Source organism: Ophidiomyces ophidiicola (genome assembly GCF_022830035.1).
Source record: "Ophidiomyces ophidiicola strain CBS 122913 chromosome Unknown scaffold_7, whole genome shotgun sequence".
Taxonomy (NCBI): domain Eukaryota; kingdom Fungi; phylum Ascomycota; class Eurotiomycetes; order Onygenales; family Onygenaceae; genus Ophidiomyces; species Ophidiomyces ophidiicola.
The window spans coordinates 383,589-402,088 of NW_026054647.1; the positions used below are offsets into that span (position 1 = coordinate 383,589).

Below are 18,500 nucleotides of genomic sequence, written 5' to 3' on the forward strand. Positions count from 1 at the left end.
GTGTTTTTTTTTTTTTTGTTGTTGTTTTTTTTTTTTTTTTTTTTTTTTTTTTTTTTTTTTTTTTCCCCCCCCCCCCCGGGGGGGGGGCCCCCCCCCCCCCCCCCCCCCCCCAGGGAATTGTCAAGGAGGGTAGCACTGCTGACCTGGTTTCCCTGCGCAGACAGCTCGAGGGGCGATTCTGCTTTTCCTTCTGCTCTTGCTGACGCACGCGAGTCAAGACTGCCCAGACGAAGTCAAAAGCCACGTAGGCCTCTCCAACCCATGGACTGGCTACCTGCAGTTTCTGCCCGAGGTGTACCCGCTGCCTACGTTCTACTCGGATGGCGAGCTGGAGATCCTGCGAGCGACGTCGCTGCAGGCGGCCTTGGAGGCCAAACTAGATTCTCTCGAGCGAGAGTTCGAGCAGCTCCGGCAGTCGACAGGCGACATTCCGTGGTGCAGGGCAAACTGGTGGGATGGAGAGAGTGGGAAACTCACCTTCCATGATTGGAAAGTCGTTGACGCCATGTATCGCTCGCGCGCGCTGGATCTGCCCGAGTATGGGCATGCGATGGTGCCGTGCTTGGACATGGCAAACCATGCCTCTGGCGCTGAGACAAGGGCCTTGTATGAGATGGACGAGGAGCGCAACATTGTGCTCCAAGTGCGGTACGGGCAAAGTTTAAGGGCGGGCGACGAGGTCACCATTACGTGGGTGATAGTTTTCTTCTTACCACGCCTAGGCTTCAAGAAATGGAACAGAGGTAAACTAACGAAATTAATGCGCTCAGGTATGGAGACGAGAAGGGCGCGGCGGAAATGATCTTTTCGTACGGGATTCTCGAAGGCACGGTCACGAATGCACGGCAGTTGTTTCTGGAGCTTCAGATCCCGGATGATGATCCCTTGAAACCGGCGAAGATGATGGCGTGTAACGATCCACCCGGAGTTCGGGTGTTTACGAGGATGGATCCGCACGATCGGCCTAAGATGGATTGGGAAAGTGCCTTTGTGTGGTGGGTGTGCGTTAACGAGGAAGATGGGCTTGGGTTTGAGGTGCTACAGTCCAACGACGGCGGGCGCGAGGTCCAGGCAGCGTGGAAGGGCTCGGTGCTGAGGTCGTCGGCGCAGCTCCGGGCGCAGCTGGAGGAGGACCCGTTGTGGGATGTGTATCGCCTTCGGGCGGTGGTGACGATCCAGGAGCGGCTGCTGGACCAGCAGCGGCAGCTGGCGGACAGCCATGACGCGGTCGCGGAATGGGGCGAGCGAGTGGACGAAGTCACGATCCGGCAGTCAGTGTGGGACACGACGATGCGACTGCGAGGGCTGGAAGAGCAGTTTCTGGGCCAGGCAATCGATGACCTGGAGACAGAGGTAGGCAGCCAGGGTTCTTTTTTTTTTTTTAGCATTTGGCAGCAGTGGCGAAGGGAGAGAGAGAGAGAGAGAAAAGCATGCTGACTTTGGAGGCTAGAAACACGAGCTGGCGCAGCTGGCCACGGTGCAGCAATATCTGGGACGGTACGTGATTGGCGCGGATGTGACAGAGGACTTTTCCTGAAGCATACATGGCGCTGGGCGGCGGCAACTCTGATTCGGTTGCGGATAGACTTCGATTTTGACTCTCTGGAGTGACCTGAAGAGGGAGGTTATGACGCCGCGGTGTCTGGACGGGCTTCTTTTTTGTTTTTTTTTTTTGGCTTTTAGGGCAGGCGAGCAAGAGAAGCAGGGGGAGCAGGGCGCGCGGCTGCCGGCCAATGGGTGCGGGCGGGGGCGCGACTGGCGCGCATAGTTGCTGCGGAAATGGGAGAGGAAGGGTGGCTGGCTGGCGAGGGGGCGAGTGGTGGGTGGTGGGAAGCAGCCGCCAGACAGGGCTGGGCTGGCCAATGGACGGGCGGGCTGGGCGCGCGACGGTTGCGGGCGCGAGTCGTGGGCGTCATGATCGCCGTGGATAGATGACGGCTGGGCGGGGCGATCGGAGGTGGTGAGAGTGCGGAACTACATAGTTACGGAGTAGCTACGGTGGTGGTGGGCAGGCCGTGAGATGGCCATTGCTCACGACGACTGCGTAGCTGGCAGCGAGGTAGCTCTAGGTAACCTGTGTACGGAGTACCGTGATTCCCTAAGCTAGTTAACGAGTTACTCGGCACGTGCCTCCGCTGGCCCGGCGCTTCCCCTCACGGCGGCGGCCGCCCCACGCTGGGCGCTCGGCTGCGACGGCGAGCCCAGCGCGGTCGAGACTGGCGCGCACGTAAATACGGCGCCGTCCCCCGCCGGGCGGTTACTACGACAGAGTGCTGCTGTTCTTTGTGCCTAGCTGCGCACCGTCCCGCGACCCGCCCGCGCCCGCCTCTGCCGACTGCGCCCGCCCCCCGCGGCCCCCGCCGGCCGGCGCTGCCACCTCTCTGTCTCTGCCTCGCTCCTCTCCTCTCCTCTCCTCTCCTCTCCTCCCTCGACGCCCGCCCGCCATGCCCGGCATCCTGCCCATGAAGGTCATCAAGGTCGGCAACAGCGCACAGAGCCGCGTGGCCCAGGCCTGCGACCGCTGCCGCAGCAAGAAGATCCGCTGCGACGGCATCCGCCCGTGCTGCTCGCAGTGCGCCAACGTGGGCTTCGAGTGCCGCACCAGCGACAAGCTCAGCCGCCGCGCCTTTCCACGCGGCTACACCGAGTCGCTCGAGGAGCGCGTGCGCGCGCTCGAGGCCGACGTGCGCGACCTGCGCGCCCTCGTCGACGAGAAGGACGCCAGGATCGACCTGCTCTCCCGCCTGCCGCCCGCCAGTACTGCTCTCTCCAGCACTGCTGCTGCGACGCTCCCCCGCCCGCTGCCCGCCCATGACAGTCCCCGCCCCCCGCCGCCCGCCCCCGATGACCTCGTTGCCGTGCAGTACGCCGCGCCCCTGCGCCGCCCGGCCCCCAACGCGCCCTTCATGGGGCCCTCCAGCACCCGCGCCTTCGTCGGTACGTCGATACTTTTTTGGCCCCGTCCCTTGCATGTCAGCCTGCTAACCACCCTGCTGTTATTCTAGACGCCTTTGGCTCGCGGCTCGAGCGCAGCGGCCGGCCGTCCGTACACGCCGCCATCGACGCCGCGCTCGCGCCCGCCGCCTGGCACCTCTGGGCCGCGCCCGACCACGGCAAGCCCAAGATGCCGCCGCGCCTCGTGTGCGACCAGCTGCTCAACATCTTCTTCCAGGAGTGGGCGCCGCTGTACCCCGTCATCCACCGCCCCACCGTGCTCAAGGCCTACACCCGCTGCGCGACCGCCACCGATCCCCTCGAGCACGTCGACCCGCATCTGCTCGCCCAGCTGAACCTCATCTTTGGCATCGCCGCCATCTCGTCGACGGTACGTCGGCCATAATCAATTACCCTGCCTTGGACTGATCGTCTCCTAATCTCTGTCTTTTCACCAGCAGGCCCGCCTCCCGCAGGATCCCGTGTACTTCGAGCGCAACTGGACGCCGCAGCTGGAAGCCCTGGTCGACGACATCTCGCTGTCCACCCTGCAGTGCTACGTGCTCGCCCAGATCTACTACTCCATCAAATCGGACTACAAAAACCTGCTGCGCTACCGCTCCCTGGCCGTGTCGATATGTCTGCAGCTGGGCCTCCACCAGAGTCAAGCGCGGTTCTTGTTCAACCCGCTCGTGAGCGAGACCCGCAAAAGAGTCTTCTGGTGCCAGTACTCTCTCGATCGGTACGTTATATATAGAAATACCCAACATATGACCTGGAAACTGACAGCCATAGATTCACGGCCGCGCTCACCGGTCTCCCCGTGCTGATGGCCGAATCCGACATCTGCACCGAGTACCCCGCTGATATCGACGACGAGCACATGACAGATCCAAATTTCGTCCCCAACCCTTCGACCGATGCCACCGACATGTCCAGCGCTCTCGCCCTTTTCTCCGTATCGCATATCCTGGGCAAGGTCCTCGACGAGCTATACGCTTCGCCCGCCGGATGCGAGATCTCGTTGTCGACCATGCACGCGCTGGCCGAGGAATTGGATGACTGGCTGAAGAAGCTGCCTCCCCACCTGCGGCTGGAGTTTGTTCAGGATAAACCGAGTCCTGCGCCGACGAACAGCCGTTCTCCTATTTTGGTTTGTATTTCAGTCCGTGTTGACGTCGCAGGAGCTAACGATTCATTCCCAGTCTATAATATACTACTTTATCCGCACCTTGATACGCCGGCCTGTGGCTTGCTATGGAAAACCCGAGAACGCTTCGCCTTCCATGCTGTCACTTGTCGACTCCGCCAAACACACCATTCAACTACTCAAACTGCTTGACGAACGACGATTAAGCCTCTCCGTCACGATCAACCGACGCGAACTTATATTCCTGTCCGGCCTCGGGCTTTTGTGGCAGAGCATGGACTTGAGCCCGGATAGCAAGCTGGTCAAGGAAAGCCAGCGGCTGCTGAATGTAGCCGCGACGCTCCTTGAAAGCGAAACGGGCGACGCTGCCGCCACGTTTACGACGGTTGTCGAGACCCTGTCGCCGGGCATGCTTCAACGACGGCTCAGCAGCGAAAACCTGACGTCGACCGCCGGCAGCCCATCCTGCTCACCTAAGCAGCGGACGCCGTCCAAGCAGATGATCCAACCGTATGACTCACGGCTGTCCTTCTCCTCGGAATCCGACTTGTCGACGTACTCCAAAGGCAGCTCGCGGCTGAACTTCATGGCAGCGTCGCCCGAGCTGTCCCGCAGCGTGCGGTCATCCAGCTCGAACAGCGGCTGCTCCGACCCGGCGGTGGGCGTGCACGCCACCGAGCACGCCGCGGCGGCCGACGCGCTGGACAACTGCCTCCCGCTGGGCGACGAGAAGAAGCTGGCCTGCGCGGCGCCGTTCGGGGAGACCACGGCCGGCATGTCGGACTGGGAGCACGTGCTGAGCAACATGGACAGCGGCCACGCCAACATCTACAACGGCATCTACGGCGGCAGCGAGTGCGGCGAGACCCCCGCCGCCTTCGCCGCGCTGGCCCCCGCGTACCACCCACAACACCAGCAGCAGCAGCAGCAGCAGCAGCAGCAGCAACGGCCACCGCCCGCATCCATGCCGCCGTGCTCGTCGCCGTCGGCGGTGATGGCCGGCGTGCCGGCACCGCACCACGCGTGGCCGCACGGCAGTTGGCCACCCAGCGCGCCCGCCGCCGCCGCCGGTGGGGGTGGTGGTGGTGCTGGCAGTTCTGGACCGATGGCGGGCAAGGCCAGCGAGGCAGCGGCGGTGCCGACGTCGATGGGCCACCCGTACGAGGCGATGATGATCGGCCACCACCACCAGCTGGACGGCCTGGACGTGGCGGGCGCCGACCTGGCGATGACAGATCCGTGGATGCGGCAATGCGCCATGTGATTCTGGTCTAGTTGGTTTTTTTTTTTTTTTTTTTTTTTTTTTTCTACTACTACGCTTTTTATTTCTAATTATTTTGGTTTCGGAGGGAGCGGGGGAAAAAGAACATAAGAGAAAGAGACACAGAGTTTAGGGTACAAAATTGTGGAGTTTGAAGGATCTGCCACACCTGCATTATTATTATCACACGCATCATCGTCATGGCTTTGCATTTGTTTTTGCCTGGCAGGCCGGTATTGTTGGGGCTTTAGAGGGAGGGAGGGGGGTTTTGTTCGGGGCTGGCGCTTTTCTTCCGGCCGAGTTGACGTTTCCGCACTGCGGCACCACACCCACTGCTACCGTCTGGGGGTTCGGGCGGGAGCTTGGACGTGTTGCTAGCAAGACCCGGAGATGTCCAAGTCCGACGACGGCTTGGCTTTTTTTGTTCACACGTTTCGCCTTTTTCTTTTTGGTCTTCATCGCAAGGGGACAGGAATCCGCCCTTTGGGAAGCAGCAGACAAGTCCGTCTACGCATATATATTGCATTTTGCTAATACTACCTACCTACCTACCACGTAGTTAACTACTTCATGTACGCTAGCTTTTTGACCGATATAGATCTTTAATACATTACTCTACATATATCCTTCCAAGCATTCTTCCAGCCCTCGCCCAGCGCGTCGATCACGCCCCCGCCCGGCCTTCGTCCCCCCCGCGCCCGCCGCTTGGGGCCTAGCGCGGCTTACATCAGCGCTGCTCAAACCGCCAAGCCGCGCCCCTCCCCTCTCGCTGCCCTTCAAAAGCCGCCGCCCGTGACCCTCCCCCTCGCCCTGCTGCACGTTCTCTTGCTTGCCGCGTATTCCGTCGAAGCTGTCAGCAACAGACCTCCTCTCTCCATTGTATTGTGCTCTGCTTCTCCAACTGCCCTCTTCTTCTTCTTCTTCTTCTGCTGCTGCTGCTTCTTTGTCTCCTCCGTGTCGTCATTTGAACAAGTTTTTTTTCTAGCTTACCCCTCCCCCACCTGTGAGTGAGCTCGCCCGATCTCGGACTAAGCAACCATGGGCTCCTATTCGGATCTCGATCAATTAGCCATCAACACCATCCGCGTGCTGGCCGTAAGCTTCTCTCCCCTCAATTGCAATTGCTGTGTTTTCCGTCTTTTCTGCCATGCTGCTCGCTGTCGGCGTCGGGCGGTGACGGTGTGCGGGGAAGGAAGGGGGATCCTGGAACCCGCCCCCCCCCCCCCAGCTCTCTCCCAACCTCCAATTGCCTGATACTCGACGCTTTCTATCGGGATGCAGCTCATCCATACTCCCCCTTTTGCTACGCTGGTGTCGTATCTTGCTTTTTTTTGTTGCTAAGTTCCTTGTGCCTAGATCGATGCGACGTCGAAAGCCAACTCCGGCCACCCTGGTGCGCCCATGGGCCTGGCGCCCGCCGCCCATGTTCTCTTCAACAAGATGACCTTCAACCCTAAGAACCCCCAGTGGGTCAATAGAGATCGATTCGTTCTTTCGTACGTGTCATGTTAAGCTCTGCACAAAGCTTGTCTCCAAAAAAAGAATTTTTCTGCCGTGACATCCACTTCGGGGGCCGGATACACAGCTCCCATTTGGAGTTCTACGTTTTGCTGACGCGCAACGACGCCACCGCGTGTAGGAACGGCCATGGCTGCATGCTCCAATATGCTCTCTTGCATCTGTTCGGCTATGCCGTCTCGCTCGACGACTTGAAAAACTTCAGAGTCAGTATAGGTTTTTTTTTTTTTTTAAGGTTTAGCTTGAAAATTTTGCTTTTTTGGTTGCTGACCATCGGATTAGCAAATTGATAGCATCACCCCTGGCCATCCCGAAGCCCACGATACGCCCGGAATTGAAGTGACAACTGGCCCCCTGGGTCAAGGCATCGCGAATGCCGTTGGCCTCGCCATTGCCCAGAAGCACACGGCCGCCGTGTTCAACAAGCCTGGCTATGACCTCATCGACAACTTCACCTACTGCATCTTCGGCGATGGATGTGCTATGGAAGGTGTTGCCAGTGAGGCCGCCAGTCAAGCTGGGCATCTGCAATTGGGAAACCTGATCTGTTTATACGATGATAACCATATCTCGATCGGTTAGTCACGGGCCTTGGGTTTGCTTGGACTTGGAAATTAGCTGACCGCGGGTATAGATGGTGATATTAATATTGCTTTCACTGAGGATGTGTTGAAGAGATTTGAAGCATATGGATGGCACACTTTGCACGTCAAGGATGGTAACCATGATCTTGCAGGGATCGCGGCAGCTATTGAGGAGGCCAAGAAAGTCACCGACAAACCCACTGTCATCAAGGTTACAACCACCATCGGCTTCGGTTCAAAACTCCAGGGAACAGGGGGTGTTCACGGAAACCCGCTGAAGGCCGACGACGCCCAGAATGTCAAGAAGATGTTTGGCTTCGATCCTGAACAGACCTTCGCGGTCCCCCAGCAAGTTTATGATCTCTATAACAAGCACGCTGCTGAAGGTGCTGCGAAAGAGCAAGAGTGGAATGCCCTCTTCGATAAATATAAGTCTGAGTATCCTGCAGAGCATGCTGACCTTTTGCGTCGCCTCACTGGCAAGCTTCCCGAAGGCTGGGAGAAGCACTTGCCTACGTACAAACCCACTGATCCACCGATCGCCTCGCGGAAACTTTCTGAAGCTGTCATTGAAAAGATCCATAGCATTATTCCCGAGTTTGTTTCTGGTTCGGCCGATTTGACAGGCTCCAATAACACCATCTGGAAGGGTGCTGTGGATTTCCAGCCCCCTAGCCTTGGCATTGGCGACTGGTCTGGCCGCTATTTCCGCTATGGTGTCCGCGAACACGGCATGGCTGCTATCATGAATGGCATGGCTGCGTATGGCACTCTAATTCCAGCTTCTGGCACGTTTTTGAACTTCGTCTCATACGCTGCGGGAGCTGTTCGCCTTTCCGCACTGTCTCAAGTGCGTGTTCTTTACGTCGCGACCCACGACTCCATCGGTCTGGGAGAGGACGGACCGACCCACCAGCCTATTGAGACCCTGGCACACTTCCGTGCCCTGCCCAATATTATGGTCTGGCGCCCGGCTGACGGCAACGAGACAAGCGCTGCTTACTACTCCGCCTTGACTTCCAAGTCCACCCCCAGCATTCTTGCCCTGACTCGCCAGAATCTTCCCCACCTCGAAGGCTCCAGCGTGGAAAAGGCGCTCAAGGGTGGATACATGGCGCTTGAGGCCGAGAATGCAGACATCACCCTTGTCAGCACGGGCTCTGAAGTCAGTCTTTGCCTCGACGCGGCCACCTACTTGAAGCAGAATCACAACATCACCGCCCGCGTCGTGTCCATTCCTTGCTTCGAGATCTTTGACGCTCAGCCCAAGGAATACCGCCTGCAGATCCTGCCCGATGGCATCCCATCGCTCAGCGTCGAGGTCATGACCACGATGGGCTGGGAGCGATATGCCCATGAGCAATTTGGCTTGAACCGCTTCGGCGCTTCTGGCCCATACAAGGACGTATATAAGGTATGTGCATCATCACCCAAGTCCTCTCTCTCCTCTTGTTTCCTCTTCTTTTCCCCCCTGGAAGCTGACCGCGTTTCAGAAATTCGAATTCACCCCCGAAGGAATCACCAAGCGTGCTCTCGCCACCATCGACTTCTACAAGGGCCACAAGGTTCGCTCGCCAATAAACCGTGCGTTCCAGCAGATCATCTAGACTTGAGGACTCCCAAGAGTATAGACGAGTTTGGTTTGAGGGGTAGTTAGTCTATTTTCCAAGATTCTGAGCGCTGTGTCGGTTTTCTTTTTCTGTTACATGCCTTGAGATGATATTATTCCTTTTTTGTTATTATTTCCTATGACGAGAGAGCTCTTTGCCAATGAATAATAAGACACTGATAATTGAAGTTTTATTCGTTTACTTGTAGTTCTCATTAAAGAGAAACATGATCATTACCTGCTATTATATTCCACGCTAGCCTACGGGTTCATTTACAGGGCTCGATCATATCAAGAACAGATTCATTGAAAGTGGGACGAAGAGCCAAAAAAAAGTTCCTTTTTTTTTAAATCGCTATTTGAATCCCATGGCATCTGAGCATGTTTGACCTCATTATTCCAAGGACATGTCTAACATACCATCTCTTTGCTTTTTTTTTTTTTCCTTCTTTGCGTGGGGGTGGAAGGGCGGGGGGGGGAATTATTTTTCACATGGGAAGACCACCCCCCTGGGCTACGTAATAGTAATTTCCTACATATACTTCTATGCACGGGGAAAAGCCTGACCACATTAACTATGTATTCACTCGAGCGCCTTCCTGGCAAAGCTTGGCAGCACGAAGCTCGCGCGGTGGATATCCTGGTTGTAGTAGCGGCACAGCTTGTCCTCTTCGTCGCGGGTCCAGGCGCGGGCGGGCTGGCGCACGTCGCGCGAGGCATCCTTGCACGCGACCAGGAAGCCGATCTGGCCGGACGGGTACGTGGGGATGGTGGTGTAGGCGTACTCCACCACGGGGAAGACCTCCTTCATCAGCCGCTTGAGGTCGGTGATGAGCTTGATGTGCAGCCATTGGTTTTCGGCTGGTGTCCCGTAAATTAGCGTGGGCCTTTCACGGATGGGGAGTGAGAGGAAAGGAAAATGGGGGGAGGGGTGTGGTGGGAGGTGGTGGGGAGCAAGAGAGGTTTGGTACGCTGCTTTCGAGAGTCACGCACGTGAGGGGGTGAGTGAGAGGGGGGAGAAGTTGGGGAAGTCGAGGCAGAATAAGCAGAACTGGAGCATTGACGAACAACCTTGAGTACTGATAACGCCGCCCTCTCGGAGCGAGCCGTGCAGTAATTCAAAATAGGGTTTCTGGAACAGAACCTCCGCAGGCCCCTCGGGGTCAGAGCTGTCGGTGATGATGACGTCGAATTCGTTCTTTTTTTCAGCAAGGAACTTGAACCCATCGCCGACGTGGACCTTCACGTTGGGATGTTCGAATCCTATGCTCATATTGGGCAGGTATTTCTTGGAGACGCGGATGACAGCCTAGAAAAGGATATATTTAGAAAAAGAGATATTGCAAGCCGTGATGCATTCACACCTCGTCAATATCGCACAGCACAGCCTCCTCGACGGTTTCGTGCTTGACAACCTCACGCAGAACACCGCCATCGCCGCCACCAATGACAAGCACCTTTTTCGGATTGGGGTGGGAGTTCATAGCCAGATGGGTGATCATCTCTTGGTACCTGGCGGGGTAACAAGTAAGTCAGCTATCTTGTTCTTGCACACAACCACAGCAAAGAAAGGGCCAGAACATACGAAAACTCATCCCGCTCCGTGCACTGGATGACATTATCCAACACCAACACCGTGCCATGGTCGCTGCTCTCGAAAACAAGGACGTCTTGGTATTTGGACTTCTCGTGGTGCAGGATCTGGTTGACACGCAGGGTCATAGCCTGGCCAGGCCACATCTCGGAGATCTCGGAGAACCATCCATCTAAAAGCACACACGGTCAGACAGGGCCCATTGGCAGGATTGTGTAGCGTCAACGGGGAGTGGGAGCAGCGGACCTTTGATGGTGGGGTGTGTGATTTCGCTCATTGTTGCGGGGTGAGAATGAAGGAGCCGGCGGGCGGGCGTGCAAGAGGACGACGAGGTTGCGTAAAGACAGTAGCACAGGCGAGGAAGAGAAAGATGTCGTGCGCGGGAGAATATCGGCGAGTGGAAGGGCGGCTGCTGGAAATGCGAAATTTCCCCTCGTCGGCGGGTGGGGGGCGCGGTCGCTGGTTGGCTGGCGAGGGGTCGCTGGCTCGGGATTTTAGCAGGCGCTGATTGGCCAGTTAGGGGAAATTTTTGCCCAATGAGATGCCGCGGTGGGTGTAACCCACGGCACCGCGCGAGAGCAGTGAATGCCATTCTTGAGAAAGAGGAGGATAAAGCGTTGGGTGAAACGATGGCCTTGCAGAAATTGATGCACTACACTCTGGCAGAGAATAACCGTCGGAAACAAAAAAGGTGTTGACAAGGGTGAGATTCGAACTCACGCCCCATTTCTGAGAACAGGACCTTAACCTGTCGCCTTGGACCGCTCGGCCACCTTGCCTGGATTACAGGGTTGAGCCCAGTGCGGAACACAAGTCTGGTTGGTCAAGTTTAAGGGGTTCGGAGATAATGCCGACTCCTGATTGGACCGACGTGGCTGCGTAAGTAGTTTGCTTTGTTTGCACCATGACCTCCTATTCTCGTTCGCTCGACCAGCACGAAGAAACATCCCGAGGCGCTTCTTTGCCGGTGAGCGGTGAGCTAGCCTCCGTCAGCATCAGCAGCAGCAGTGGCTAGCTGTCGAATGACCGGCGGAGAATGGCAGATAAGCCTCAGCACTGATTCTTTCTAACTCCGGCCGTGGGTGCCACCCAGCTCCATACCTTCAATACTCCGAAGTTGTCGCTGTACGGGCTGCTTGGCAGTGTTAGCTATGCAACTGTAAGTCATTTTCTGTGGAAGCAGTCTTGTCTATTTTTAACTTTCCTCTGCTCATGTGGGATGAACTTTGAAGTAGCGGTGCCAGTGATGTTGATAGAACAGATCATTTCCCGCGCTCCCGTTCTGCCTCGTTCGGATGCTTAAGCACGGCTCGGATGGCCCCTCCACGCGACATCGAGACTGCTCTAGATTCTCCGCGGCAAAATGGCCAACCCGCAGCGTAGAGTGACCCTTCTCGGCTGCGTTGCTGAGCGTTTTAGCGCAGCGAGATGACCCTTGGAGGATCGCGCCAGCCATCGAGCATGCGGCGGACAGACGCATAACTAACTAACCGTAAGCACGGCTGGAGACCCTGCAGCACAGGTAAGATTAGGGTTGCAGGCACAGCGCTCCATCGCTCGTCGTGGCAGGCCCAGGGCCACGCGGTGCGCGCGTGCTTTACGCCTGCAAGCTTTGCTCTGCCCAACCTTGCGGCGGTGGCGAAATATCCGAGAGCACAGCACGACGACAAGTCACGAAACCCCTTTGCGGATCTTTTCTTCGCGGATGGATCGATGTGCCGTGTGGATGCGTGCTGGACCTACACACCTAAATAATAATAATCCGTACACAGTCTGGATTGTGCCACCCGCGGGCTGTCTCTCCACCAGCCGTCCGTTCTCCGCCCGTTGCACGTCAGGCACGGAGGGCTCCAGCAACGGCCACGCTGCCGACAGGACGCCTCCGGGGCAGCACGGCAGACATCGCGTGGGCGCCGGAGCAGCGCCATTCCGCTCTGGATGCGGGCCAAGCGAGGCATAGACGCGGGCCGCAACGCTATTCTAGCGAGCCCCGGAGCCGAGCGACCAACGGGCGGCGTGGCCGCTGCAGGCGCCCAGGGCTCAGGCATCGTATTTGAGTTCCACCGCCCGCCAGGGCCCAACCGCGTCGTGTCAGGCGAGGGCCCTGAACGCTGGTATGCGTGCAGACGGGCAGCGGGCATCCCAGCAGGCGGCACCAGACCCGGCATCCTCGCTGCAGGAAGGTTTTTTTTGGCTGGCGTTGTGCATTAGACGCCAGACAATAAGACTAACGGCAACAGACAGACGAGCAGACACACCTCGGGGCAAGATTCCCATCTCGCCTTCGCTAACGGAGAGCTAATGCCGGATACTAGCTGGCCATCCGCTCGGCAGCCCAATCCGCGCCCCAGAAACCTGTGTGCAGGCCGTGTGGACCAGCCCGCGAGGATCTCTAGTCAGCTCCGCCCGCGGGCTTGCTGGAGATCGCACAGCTGTCGCGGCACAGCTCTGGTTCCTGTTTATTAGTATTTATTCTCTGCACCTCCCCTGCTCGCGATGGGACCTCGTGGCTGCCCGTGAACCCCAGCGCGGCCGCAATCGCAACCGAGACAGGCATCCCTGGACCCCCCCGTCGTCGTCGCCGCCCCCCTCGCTACCCCCCCGATCGCTTTGCCAGCGCAAACCCGGCTGGCCGTGCCTGTTGCGCTCGTGGCCGCGCCCAATAATAATTATCCCGCCTCGCAAGCCTAGACATGCAGCAACCCCGTCGTGCAGCGGCCTGACTGACCGAGTCCATTTTTCAGCTCTTTGGGGGGGCTGTTGTTTGCTTTTGCTCCTGTTCCTCCCACGCTCACTCGCTCTGCTGCCGGTACTGTGGCTGCTGCCTGCCGACCTGATAGTGTTGTTATTGTTGTCTGCTCAATCACCAGCAGCGCACTCCAGCTTTCGCTCGTTACTTAAACTATTCCTGCATGATTTGCCCGCAATTCACTTCTATTGTCTGTCCAAACTCTCCCGCGCTCAGCTGGAGCTTGAATCGTACCTACTTCACATTCACGCAACACAGCGCTGCTGGGCTGTTTGATGCTCCTTTCTTTGGCCAATTTCTTGTCTTCTGAGCAAAGACACCATCCTTGTTGGCATCCTGTCTGCTGTGCGCGTGAGTTTTGAGGTATATATTGGTAGGTAGATCTCCCTGGAATAATGTACATACATACATAAATACCTCTTTGATGGCTCTATTAATGAAGTGGCTTAAGCTCAGATACCCGCCACCCTGGGTGTGGTAAGACTAGTTACACCCCTGCCTTCTTTCTTCTTTACTCGTCGCCTCGACTTTACCGCGCTCCGTGTGCTGTTTTGATCTGCGAGACTGAACTTCGCTGGGCTGGAGACGCTGACAGCCACCCCGGACACACGCACCCGCGTTCAATTATGGGCTGTTCCGGATCCAGAGAGCTCAGCCCAGAGGAGCGGCGGGCTGTCAAGCACAATGCGACCCTTGATAGACTGATCCGGATGGATAAGAAGACGTATGATCGTACCGTCAAGATTCTTTTACTTGGTAGGTCTAGCTACTGGCATACCATACATGCTCGTTTCCGTGGTGAGTAGACACTAAGATGTCTCGAATCCAGGTGCTGGTGAATCCGGAAAATCTACGATTATCAAACAAATGCGCATCATTCACGCCGGTGGCTTTCCTGAAGATGAGCGTCGTCAGACTCGTGCCGTGATCTACGCAAACATGATCGTGGCTTTCAAAATACTACTCGATATTATGGAGGCAGAACGAATCAGCTTTGATTCAAAAGAAACAGAGGTAAATCCCTCATGCTGTCCAGCCTGACTATTAAGTGATTGCGACTTTTTGCTAACCAGCAAAGGCCCTTGCACAATTCATAGAGGATGCAGAATCGGACGTCGAGTGTGACGAAGCCTTTACTGATCTGAACATTCGGGAAGCGATGAAGGGAATGTGGTCCGATCTAGGTGTTCAAAAAGCCGTATCAAAAGGTCATGAATTCGCTCTTAACGACAACCTAAACTAGTGAGTCTTCTTCCATAGGATTCATCTTCCGTACATTCACACTGATTTTGGCAAAGCTACTTTAACTCGCTAGATCGCATATTTACCCCTGGCTGGCTCCCTAACAACCAAGATATGCTCCATTCGAGGTTGCGCACAACCGGTATCACCGAGACCCTATTCGAACTGGGGCAAATTAACTTTCGCATGATGGACGTCGGCGGACAGCGCTCAGAGCGCAAAAAGTGGATTCACTGCTTCGAGGGCGTGCAGTGCTTGCTTTTCATGGTGGCCCTGTCGGGGTACGATCAGTGTCTAGTCGAAGATCAAAATGCGGTGCGTGCTCCCTGAACCCCCTCACCTTCACAGGAATTCGGTGCGACCGTGAGGTATCACAAAACTGACCTCGCCTAAGAACCAAATGCACGAAGCCATGATGCTCTTCGAGTCCCTGGTAAACGGCGAATGGTTCAAGCGAAAACCCGTCATTCTCTTCCTCAACAAAATCGATCTCTTCAGAGACAAACTGCCGCACTCGCCCGTTTCGAAGCACTTCCCCGACTTTAAGGGCCCCGAAGGCGACTACGAAGCTGCAGCAAAGTTCTTCGGCATCCGCTTCAAAGGCATGACACGCATGCCGGAGCGCGAAATCTACACCCACTACACTAATGCCACTGACACGACTCTTTTAAAAGCAACCATGGACTCCGTACAAGATATGATTATTCAAAAGAACCTGAACAACCTTGTTTTGTAGGCACTGTGATACCCTGAACGAAAAGAAAAGAAAACAAAAAGAAAGTTAGGCATTTACAGGTCGTTCTTTTGCATTCACATGGTATCTTCTGGCGGCCTGGCTTGTCTCATGATAACCGTTTCATTTTTCATTTTTTATTTTTTTCATTTATTCGAATTTATTCTACCTTGGTATATTCCGGGATCTGTTCTATATGAAGATTGATTGTTATGACTTGAACCCCGCGTTGCATGATGTTCCTTTCCTGTGTTGATATATTTTTTTTTATTTTCTTTTCATTTGAAGCATCATATGCATATGCGTCACTGCCGCTCTTTTTACGCCTATACACTTGTTTCTGCTCCCTTTACTGGGTCTTTTCTCTCGGGGTATGATTTTACACTGAAGACGGCCTCTTCTGCTTTTTCCTTATTGTTGCTGTTGTATTATCAGATTACCTTTGCCAAGCACATGATTGAAAGTACTATCTTCCTTGCTTTGCCTTCCAGATAAGTGCCCAGGGGGGGATATGTATGTATGTGCGTGTATTTATGAGTGTGTCTTCAGGAGGCTAGTTGCTTTTTACGTTTTGGTGGTACCGGCAGGCTTTATTCGGCATTTCTTTGCACAAATAGAAGGCGGAAATAGGGTGTGAGTTGGATGTCTTGTGATTCCATTTTCTTCAACGCTGTGCTACCACAGGCTATTAGGCCGTACTCTTACAAACAATCATGCTCCAGTTTCTGAAACAGCTCGCGGAAAATATCTTGCTCAACTGTTCGTGGATCTCCACATGTGGCGTGTCCGGCAGATAACAACAAGAAGGGGTTTCGAGACGCTCATCCCACCGGCATTTTAAAAAAAAGCTTTGTTTTGCTAGATAAGACAACGGAAGCCGACCGAGGGATTAAGGTGACGACTGGTCCTTGGCCCCCGCTCTAAAGCCTGTAGCGAGAAGGCGGATGTATGACATTACCCGTAGCTTAAGGCCGACAGAAGACAGCAGCGCAAGAATCATTTGTGGCCTCTGGGTTTGGTAGTGATGTATCATTGGATCTCTGTCGTCTAGATGCAACTGTTTGTCCCGAGCAGGTCGTCGCATCACCGAGAGTTCTTTCGCTGTTCAGGAACGGGCGGCTGCACGTGACATGTTTCTTACATAAGCTGAATCGTGCGGTGGAATTCAAGATCTGCTGATCGAAAGAACTCCCTCATCATCTCCAACAGACGCCCGCTGGCACCTCCACCCCCTCTCGCTCCCTTTTGCACTGGAGCTCTTCTTTAGAAAGGCTCCTGCTGCGCGTCGTCATGATCTCTTCTTCGATATGCCGTATGGCACGAACGCCCACGGCCACTCTTCCCGCTGTGACGCCACGCCCATCCGCCATTGTTCTCGCGAATTCCGCGAGTACCCTGTCCGCTCCACGATACCACCAGCGACGATATTCGTCTTCAAAACCCCCCGTACCCCCAAGTGATGGATCAAGAGGCATCGATGCTCCTTCGCACGCGCCCACGAAAAGCGTGAACCCATCGAAGAAGGACGATGCTGAGAAACGGCCGAAGCGCCGTGCGAAGGAAATTAAGTCAAAGATAGAACCCTCTTTAAATCTTCCTAGCGTCCCTTCTACACAGCACTTGAATCCTCAAGGTCCGTATTTTAATCTCCGCTTGTCACTTTCCAGGCGCTTCCTTTATAGCCTGGATCACGTGGCGCTTCAGTTCCTGGTAATCCCGTCTGATACTAATGAAATTTGGCGATCTCAGATATCCACGTCGCTTCGTTCTTTTCAATTTATAGACCCATGTCCGTTACTACTTCAGTACCTCCTTCGTCAAGTCCAGAATCCTTTGCATCCATTTTTTCTCCGAAAAAACAAGCGAAATCTCGACACAACGACGTCATTTATACCATTGCTTCTGCTGTGAAAGTAATCGAGAGTGCATTCCCGAAACCCCAGAATTCCTCGGAAGGAAATGACCTTCGGGCAGCTGTCACTCAGGCTTCCACGAGTAACTCAGACTCTGAAGTGACTCATCTCGACGGCGTGCCGGCGCAGGACTTAAGGCTGTCGGTTCAAGAATTTGCAAAGAGACTTAGACCATTTAATCCTCCCCCTCCGCCCGTTGCGATGGATGAGTCTCAACAGGCAAATACAATGGAGGCTGAAGTCGAAGCTGAAGCCGCAGAGACCGAGCAGAGTTATTCGAGTGTACTCACAATCCGCGAGTCTAACCACGCCGACGGCTCTAAAACCTACGAGGCGTACACTACGCCATTCGTTCGCGTGGATGAGATGGAAGCACCGTCCGCAATCGAGGCCGAAGTCATGGACGAAAAGTACGGCCCCCAGTCCGCCAGATTGCCAAGCCATCTTTCTGAGAGAATGCGAATCCGACGACTGAGATTGGAAGAATATATGGAGAGAAAAAACCGATCCATGTATGCCATCAGCGTCAAGAGGCAGCGAAAGTTGAAGATGAAAAAGCACAAATATAAAAAGCTCATGCGAAAAACGAGAACGTTGAGACGCAAGCTTGAGAAGACGTGATCTACTTGGTTGTTTGATCTTGCAAATTCCAAGGGGCATATCGGCGTGTTCTGCGTTGTTTCGTTTTGTTTTTACGTTTTTCTCTCCCTTGCTGCCTCTGCTGTGGTACTCGGTATTGCTGGTATAATCGATTGATAGCTTTTTCTTGTCTTTACTCCAGCTTCTTTTGCTCGCTACTGATGATTGTTGCCCATTAGACATGCGTACACGCCCACTTTTTGGCCGGCTGAGCGTGGTACATAGCCTTACCCCATAGTTCTATTTTGTACAGCGCCTATGTAGATGTCGCTCGGCGGCAACGCTAATTGTTCGAACTTGTTTTGTCTCCGCTCTGCTAATCTTGGAATATACATAGAAGTTCGATCCAATCAATCAATACAAATCAACAACAGAAAATATGGTACACAATCGCACCGCTCGTTCAGTTATGATTGAGGTTCTGTCTTGCTTAGGACAGAGCCACAAACACACAAGGGGAGCGTGCAGATATTTGAAACTCAATGTCAAAAATATTTCAAACGCAAGTCTAGCATACCAAAAAACGCAATTATGATATAAGTCCATATTGTAGCATACAGGGAGAGATAGGCAA

The 18,500-nt window shown here is 55.0% G+C and overlaps 6 protein-coding genes and 1 non-coding gene across 7 annotated transcripts in view; 5 read left to right on the forward strand and 2 right to left on the reverse strand.

Annotated features, from left to right (window-relative positions):
- Positions 1-1,537, forward strand: part of LOZ57_002540 (uncharacterized protein) — a gene marked incomplete at both ends in the record, with an annotated part of 2,032 nt that extends 495 nt beyond the window's left edge. The window contains 3 exons of the mRNA XM_049251609.1: positions 161-690; positions 771-1,353; positions 1,451-1,537. Coding sequence (XP_049109414.1) covers positions 161-690; positions 771-1,353; positions 1,451-1,537 — 1,200 coding nt within the window. The remainder of the gene's footprint in view (positions 1-160; positions 691-770; positions 1,354-1,450) is intronic.
- A 907-nt stretch (positions 1,538-2,444) lies between these two features.
- On the forward strand, positions 2,445-5,348 carry CAT8 (DNA-binding transcription factor cat8; the record flags this gene model as incomplete). Its single annotated transcript, XM_049251610.1, has 5 exons — positions 2,445-2,937; positions 3,006-3,325; positions 3,393-3,676; positions 3,730-4,087; positions 4,140-5,348. The coding sequence occupies 5 exons, from the start codon at positions 2,445-2,447 to the stop codon at positions 5,346-5,348; spliced, it is 2,664 nt and encodes an 887-aa protein (XP_049109415.1).
- A 1,035-nt stretch (positions 5,349-6,383) lies between these two features.
- TKL1 (Transketolase) lies at positions 6,384-9,054 on the forward strand (the record flags this gene model as incomplete). The annotated part of the gene is made up of 6 exons (XM_049251611.1): positions 6,384-6,440; positions 6,702-6,841; positions 6,985-7,069; positions 7,146-7,440; positions 7,498-8,861; positions 8,941-9,054. 6 exons carry the CDS (start codon positions 6,384-6,386, stop codon positions 9,052-9,054), a joined length of 2,055 nt encoding a protein of 684 aa, XP_049109416.1.
- Positions 9,055-9,639: 585 nt separating this feature from the next.
- SPE3 (putrescine aminopropyltransferase) lies at positions 9,640-10,927 on the reverse strand (the record flags this gene model as incomplete). The annotated part of the gene is made up of 5 exons (XM_049251612.1): positions 9,640-9,917; positions 10,128-10,365; positions 10,421-10,568; positions 10,642-10,822; positions 10,897-10,927. The coding sequence occupies 5 exons, from the start codon at positions 10,925-10,927 to the stop codon at positions 9,640-9,642; spliced, it is 876 nt and encodes a 291-aa protein (XP_049109417.1).
- Positions 10,928-11,345: 418 nt separating this feature from the next.
- LOZ57_002544 lies at positions 11,346-11,429 on the reverse strand. The gene has a single exon. It is a non-coding gene; the product is annotated as a tRNA-Leu (tRNA).
- Positions 11,430-14,025: 2,596 nt separating this feature from the next.
- LOZ57_002545 (uncharacterized protein) lies at positions 14,026-15,377 on the forward strand (the record flags this gene model as incomplete). The annotated part of the gene is made up of 5 exons (XM_049251613.1): positions 14,026-14,155; positions 14,229-14,413; positions 14,478-14,641; positions 14,698-14,956; positions 15,036-15,377. 5 exons carry the CDS (start codon positions 14,026-14,028, stop codon positions 15,375-15,377), a joined length of 1,080 nt encoding a protein of 359 aa, XP_049109418.1.
- A 1,287-nt stretch (positions 15,378-16,664) lies between these two features.
- On the forward strand, positions 16,665-17,908 carry LOZ57_002546 (uncharacterized protein; the record flags this gene model as incomplete). Its single annotated transcript, XM_049251614.1, has 2 exons — positions 16,665-17,007; positions 17,124-17,908. The coding sequence occupies 2 exons, from the start codon at positions 16,665-16,667 to the stop codon at positions 17,906-17,908; spliced, it is 1,128 nt and encodes a 375-aa protein (XP_049109419.1).
- Between the last annotated feature and the right edge of the window lie 592 nt (positions 17,909-18,500).